This window comes from Fringilla coelebs (genome assembly GCF_963513975.1).
Source record: "Fringilla coelebs genome assembly, chromosome: 2".
In the NCBI taxonomy this organism is placed as follows: Eukaryota; Metazoa; Chordata; class Aves; order Passeriformes; family Fringillidae; genus Fringilla; species Fringilla coelebs.
The window spans coordinates 92038911-92046038 of NC_140029.1; the positions used below are offsets into that span (position 1 = coordinate 92038911).

At 44.1% G+C, this 7128-nt stretch overlaps 1 protein-coding gene across 1 annotated transcript; it reads left to right on the plus strand.

The window, feature by feature from the left end:
* Positions 1 to 1245: 1245 nt before the first annotated feature.
* COX17 (cytochrome c oxidase copper chaperone COX17) lies at positions 1246 to 3627 on the plus strand. The gene is made up of 3 exons (XM_084227125.1): positions 1246 to 1472; positions 2913 to 3021; positions 3419 to 3627. Exons 1-2 carry the CDS (start codon positions 1354 to 1356, stop codon positions 2995 to 2997), a joined length of 204 nt encoding a protein of 67 aa, XP_084083251.1. The 5' UTR covers positions 1246 to 1353; the 3' UTR covers positions 2998 to 3021; positions 3419 to 3627.
* Positions 3628 to 7128: the final 3501 nt, after the last annotated feature.

Here is a 7128-nt window from a genome sequence, read left to right on the forward strand (position 1 = left end):
GGTCAGGACTGGTGGCAAACATAAATATAGCACTGGGAGGTGACAGACTGTGGCCTAAGAGTCAAACTGTGGCTTGTATGTGGCAGGTATCTAAAAGGCAAGAAGTGGCTACTGATGCCTTGGTTTGGGACAGACTACAAAGGAAAAGCAGGTCTGTATCTTTTCCCTTATTGCCCATGCTGTTGTCCACAAAAGTTAGATTCATTACCTGGTGTGCAACAGCCCAGTAATTACACAATCAAGAGAGACACTGATTATTTATTTTAGAGTTGTGCAAGCCTGGGTGTTCTGTGGTATTCCACAGATCAAGCACACCAACTACCAAAGCTTTTTACTATTTACACATTTTAGCAAACAAAGGAATTTGTGTTCATTGGTTAGAAGTTACGTAGTTCTCTTATAAATTAATATTCTGTCTTCTATTGGTTAATGATTTTCTCACTTTTCATGCTAAATAGTCTGCACGCTCAGTCTTCTACTTGAGTCAGTGGGTTTCTGGGGTCAGTGGTACTTGAGTTGGTGGTCACCATCTCCCCCTACCAAAATTAACTTTTACCCACTTGGAGCTATTTTAACACAATTGCTGAGCTGGCTTTATTACTTTCTTCCTTATCTTGGCAGTTCTGCCAGATGTCCTTGTGGCCTGTAAATTCTGCATTCTTTGTGTCCAGTGCACATTCTTTCCAAGACTTGTTACTACCCCCCCAGATCTGAGATCACTGAAGCATGTCAAGCATGGACAGCACTTCGAGCTTGTCAGTTGCTCTCTGTTTCACAAACTAAATCTCCATTCTTGTTGATTAGGCTTGAAAGCATAAAAGATCAAGCATCAGAGCCATGAAATCGTGTCATTAATGATCCCGCTGATGGTGACTGTGCTGTGTCCGTGTAGCCACCCCCACAAAGAACTGATCCTCTGTTTTCCCCACTGGCTGACTAGGAAGAAAGAGGTTTAGGCGGCTGGCCACAACTTTCAGGATGGAGCCCGGCGCTGGCAGAGCCGAGGGCGTCACTCGCTGCTCTTGCTGACCGCGGCGGGAGCCGGCTGCTCTCGCCTGACGACGCCATTTTTCCTCCCCGCTGCCAGCTCCCTCCTTCCCCTCCGGGCTCGTTCAGTACTGAGTGTCCCTGGAAAATGTCACTTTCGCCCCGCCACTGTGGGCCAGCTGCCCCGCTCGCCCTGGGGCGAGGGCCAGCAAGAGGCGGGGCAGGCGGCGGGAGGCGGGCCCCAACCCCTCCCAGCAGGCCGCGGGCCGGGAAGGGGCGGGCGGGGTGTGCCGGAACCAGCCGCGCTCGCTCGGCCGCCGCCGGCCTGTTCTCCCCGCGGGCTGAGGGAGCCGGGAACTGCCCGCCATGTCCTCGGTGGCCGCCGCCAGCTGCGACGGCAAGGGCGCGGGGGAGGCGCGGCAGGAGAAGAAGCCGCTGAAGGCCTGCTGCGCCTGCCCCGAGACCAAGAAGGCGCGGGACGCCTGGTAGGGACCCGGCCCCGAGCTCCCTCCCCGCGGCCGCCCCTTCCACCTTCCTGCCCCGCCGGCATTCCCTCCCTTCCGGGGGTCTGTGCCGCTGCCACCGTGCGCCGGGAATATTGGGGGCTCTCTCCATCCTGGACGGAGGGTGCTGGAGCATCCGAGGGGGGAAGGAGAGGAAACTGTCTTAAAAGGATTATTTAGAAATGAAGAGTTTAAAACCTCTTAGTCCGTGTTTAAAACAGGTTTCAAAAATCAGCTTTTAATGCTGCTTGTAAATCATCACTATTGTTGATTGAAGCAACATGTACCAGCAGGTGATGACTTCTTTATTGTTCACCTGAGCATAATTACATTCTCTTTTAAATAAAGCAAAATACTCTGGGGTTTTTTGAGTCTCAGAGGATGGTATTTCCCAGAGAAGTTCAAAATTTGACAGTGACCTGTATAGCTGCTTTGGTAATTATAGGTTTAGTCACGATCATAGGACCTATAAAATCGTATGAAGTGCACCCTCCAAATGGAGCTCCTTTGACAGTGAATCTTTAAAGTTTAAAAAACTTTAATCTGATTACCAAGTTGTTGTTTTTTTGGTTTTTTTTTTACTTTGCCGGTGGTATAGATGGTAGGTGACATAATACTGAACACTGTTTTTGCTACGTTTAGGGGAGCATGTCTAATTACATGGTAGAGCGAAGGTGAATCCAGAGACCCCTAAGAAAAGGATGGTAGGATAGATGTTACTGGTCAAATGGAGGTGCTCGGGGCAGCCAGGGGATGTGTCCATGCTCATTATAAAAAAACCTAAGAAGAAAATGAAACAGTCCTGTCATTCAGTCAAAAAGCAAGTCTGAACGGCTTTTGTGGTACACATGATATACAACAATGAGAGGCTCTTACTTGAATAGATGAGTTACATCAAAAGTTAGTATATATGGTAAATAATTTTTTCAACAATGGCTGGACAGGTGTTGTGTCTAGGTTTGCTGTTTGCTTCAGGGTCCTTAAATTGCAACTGAAGTTGGATTAAAATATAATTTGCTGGTTAGCCTGTTCTGTATTGTTCTCTTACTGGAGAAATTTTGTTGCTTCCCTTCTGAATAATTTGAAACTGGCCAGCTCAGCATACTTGATGATGTGACAGCCTTTGTGTTGTATAACAAATCCCCATCTGGACTTGCCCAGAATAGACCCTGGCCTGTTAACAGGAAGTTCTGTTATGCCTGTTGTCAGAGTTTTAGGTGCACATCTCCAGACTTGGGTAACTTTTTGGGATAGTTTTATATTGTCCAAAACAGCACTACCCTGGACAGGATAGGAAAAAAAAATGTCACTGGATCCTAATAGGGATTTTTAATTGTCCGCAACAGTTTGTCAGTTCTGTTTCTTTACTAAAAGTAAGTGAACATTTTATTGCTGAAGCCTGGAAATCTTTTTGTTTTGCAGCATTATTGAGAAGGGAGAAGAAAATTGTGGGGATCTAATTGAAGCTCACAAGGAGTGTATGAGAGCTCTGGGCTTCAAGATATGAGTGAGATGAGCAGGACTGAGTAGGGTGAGTATAGCCTTCAAGACCTCTCCCTCTGAAGTGCCCTGGCACCTCAGCTAGTGCCACTGGAAGGCCCAGAGTAGTGTTTGTGATGGTGTTGCCCTTATGAGAGAGTAGGCAGAGCAATCCTCATTGACACTACAGCCAACATTGCTGTCCTGTGAGGGTGGTGAAGCCCTTGGCAGCACACAGCCTCTGTGAGTCACCCTTCAGCAGTAGAGAATGGTGCTGCCTCTGTTGTCTGCTAAGAGATCCAAACCTCAGTTTAGATTTCTTGTGCTAGGACGCACGGCAGTTGGGTTTTGTGGGTTTGTGCTGGGTTTTTTTTGTTGATTGTTGAACTGTTGCTCAGTATCCAGTGGAAATCCATGTTTTGTGAAGCTGTGTTTCCTTTCTCTTCTAGATGATGTCTTTGGTGTGACTGTGTTCTGGAAAGCTGCAAAATAAATTATTTCTGCAAGTTACTTCAAAGAACAAATATAAACAAAGAATCTATTTATGAAGAGTCTTTAATGATAGAGTATGCATCACATCCGTAGCTTTTCCACTGCTTGCTCTTGACTACTGCTATAGAAAATATATTTTTTCCTCTTAATAAAAGCCTGAAAATGACCAGTGTTCCTGACTTCTGTTTCTTTTTAAGTAAAGAAATTACAGTGCCCTCCTTACTGAAAACAGTGTGCTGCAGGAATGAGAGACTGAGAAAAGCCTGCTTAATCATTAACATAGGAACTCTTTCTTCCTACTGATTACTGTGGTGGTGTGGTTGGACGGAGAGGACTTTGGTGGGTTTTCCCACTGATGCAAATTGTGAAATCATGCTAGTAGCATTGCACTCTTGCAGCTTTCAGTAGTTGTGCTGAAGCTTGCAGTGCTGTTTGTGACAGTAGCTGTAACTATGTTTGTGCAAAGGCAACCACAGTCTTATGAAATGAACTTCCTTAGAGTCAAAACTGTATTTGATTTCCCCATGTTTGAATTCTTCTGGTTTTTGAATACCGTTACCCAAGCTTCATTCTTTGTAATGAAAAATTAGGTACTTCCCGTCTCAAACTCGCTTGAGCCGGTAGTTCTTCAACAGAAAGGGAGCAGAGGACTGCTCCCTGTCACTGCAAGTGACTTGTATGTACAGGTTGCTTGCCTTAAAGTAAAGCTTTTTCTTATGCTGAGTTTTTGTTGTGTTGGTCTTGTGCTATGCGTGCATGGGCTTTTGTTTTCTGGCTTCTTTCACTTGTATGAGATGATAGTGTTCTGTGAGATGGTAGTTGTTGCTTTTGGTTCCTTCTTACAATCTTTAGAAACATTAGGTGCAATTTCTGGCTTGTAACAGGTGGGGCTTTTCTGGCTTCATAATATGTAATTGTGCAACCCTAATGTTACTCTTCCTGTGGTGAGTTGACTTTCCTGACTATGGTATCGCTAACTACTTCTTCTCCTGATGAGTTTTCTCTTCAGAAACTGAAGAGATAAAATCTGTCCTTTGTCTTGATTTTTCTCCTGGCTTTGATCCTGCTGCAGGGGTGACTCCAGTCATTATTGTTTCTCTGCCCGCTCGGCCCTGCGTATCCTGAGTTAGCCGTGGTTTTTGGCTGTCAATGTTTAGTGTGTGGCACTTGGTGCTGCCTCTGCTGAGACTCACAAGTTGTGTGAGGAGAGTTTGGACTCTTTAGAGTTATCTTTAGAATGTTCTGAAGGTCCTGTCTTGGGGCAAGAGTTGTGTCCATGCTGGCTTTCAGCCTCAGAGTAGAGGGCAGGTGTGGCTCTGGCAGAAAGCATTCAAAGCTGCCTGTGGCACTGTAGCTGTTTGAGGAGCAGGACCTGGTGCTTTTCTTGGTGTTTATTATTATCTTGAGGTGGGAACCTGAATAAGGTCATTCCTTGTTGAACCATTGTGTATCAGAGCATGAACTGAAGAGACTGCTAAAAGGTGGATGAGCACCATCTTTGTGGTAGCATGGTCTGGGTAAACTGTGAAAATGGAGGCACAGAATAGAGCAGAGCAGGAAGTGGCCAAGTGAGAGTGGAGTGCTGCTTATATCAGGTCAAGAAAAGAAAAAAACATATTCCTGCACAATTTTACACAAATTCTATTCACTTAAGAATTGGGATGTTTAGACCTCCATGAGGGTAAAAGCATGGCAAGTACTTCAGAAAGTTTTTGGAAATGAGTGGGATGCTGATGTACCTGTGTGCAACAAGTACAGAAAGGATACTGGACAACTCTACACTTAAAGCAACAACAGAAGAATGTTGTAGTCAAATTCCTTGCTGAGTGGCTTCATTTCTTACTATGGTATTCCTGTGGACTGGATTCAGGGCTTTATTCAGGGAGTGGGAGTTCCTGTGTTAATACTTACTGACAGTGTTGGTGACAGACACTGCCCTGCACAGGGTGGTGTGTACCTTGAGAGTGTGGAGCACAGACAGCAGTAGCAGGAAACGTGACTAAACTATAAAGCAGCACAACTAGATACAGATGGCATGTACTGACATGCCATCTTTGAACCTTTGTAATTCACTGTGAGCTTGTGTGGAGTAGGCTTGAGACCTTTCCCAGCAGTTGTAAATCAAATGTGTATATTTTTGGAGCTACAGTGTTTATTTGTGTGTAAGTAACAGTTCTGCAGACTAATTCCAGCAATGGCCAATGTAATAAATGAAAAAAAAGGTGTTTGATTATGCCCTCTCTGACTTCAAGCCACCAAGGTCTTAGCATCCTCAAGACAGGTGATTGAACTAGTTTTCAGCTTATGGGATCAGTAGTGAACCTGTTGACTTCCTAAAGGATGGGCAAAATAACCAGACATGCAGCTGCTGTGAGATTTGGGACTGATAATCTCTGTGTTGTGTGGCTTTCAAGGACAGAGGATTTATTTGCCAAACATAGTGCAGGCTGTACCTGTGTTGCATCATCACATGCAGCTAAATATGAAGTGCTACTGGTTGAGTCCATTTTAAGTGGGGAAATCAGTGAAGTACCTGTTTCCACACTGCCGGTTTCAGTGCTGAAAAGCTTGACACATCAGTTTTTCTTTTTCACAAACATATTTTGTAGTAATGCTTGCATGTTTACTTCCAGGGAAGGGTGTTAATGTTGCTCAGGTGTTTTCTATGAACTTGCCATTTTCATTCCAAATTATTTTCAGCTTTGGTATGTCCCTTTCCCATTGAATCAGTATTGGCTTTTGAACACTTGTTGTGGATGAACCAGTGTCCTTGGATGAAGGGCATTTAATCCAAAGCAAGGCATGAAAATAAAAATGTCTGTTTGGTAATAAGAGGCTTTTTTACTTTTGCTGGGTAGAAAACTGAAAGTGCTGTGAAGATGATCTGTATGACCTTGGTACTGTTGCGGGAGAAAGGAAGATTTAGTCTTGATGGCTCAATCACTTTACAAATCTTCCTTTTAGAAATTTGAGTCTGAAAACACTAGAGATTAACACTAAATTAATCTCTAGTGTGTGCTCCAAGATCTACCTTTTAAAGTGTTGTATCATTCTCTCTACAATGTCACATTAGGACCCAGCAGAAAAGTTGTGTAGTTTCTAATGAGAGCTTTGTGGTGTTACTGCTGTGGGTTGAAAGCTTCCTGTCTGCCTTTCACAGAGAAATCATAACAGGTCATCCTCACCCACGGTGCTGGCTTCAGCATCACTGCAACACCACTGTTTATGTTCTAGAAGATGTCAGATGAAGGCCTTTCTTGTCCTAATGAGTCACTTATACTGTGTTCCAGTTTATTTTTTACTCAGGAATTTACCTAACGGAAGAGTGAAATTACTAACTTCCTTTTTTTCCACTTTCTTTGATGCCCCTGCAAAAGGGTTTTGGTAGTATGAAAAGGTAGGAGAAAATGCAGTGGTGCTTCTCAAGATGCTTCCTTAAATGTAGTTCTACATTTCTTCTCATAGCAGTTCAGTTTTGTCTCACAGATCTTATGTAAAGTATCTTTCTCCTTAAGTGTTGACAATCTTGCTATCCCAACTCCCCATTTTATCAGATGTCAGCCTATCTTGGAGAGAAGGCTCCTTACAGATTTTTTTGCAGAGGCCTAAAGGTAGACAAATTGTTGTTGGGATCATATAGCGAGTATATGGCAATGGTATGAAAAAC

What these genes read in the sequence shown, in the direction of transcription:
- COX17 (XM_084227125.1), top strand. Translation starts at nt 1,354, where the DNA reads ATGTCCTCGGTGGCCGCCGCCAGCTGCGACGGCAAGGGCGCGGGGGAG. An exon ending in AAGAAGGCGCGGGACGCCTG is followed by an intron (nt 1,473 to 2,912) that starts GTAGGGACCCGG and finishes TTTGTTTTGCAG; the next exon opens with CATTATTGAGAAGGGAGAAG.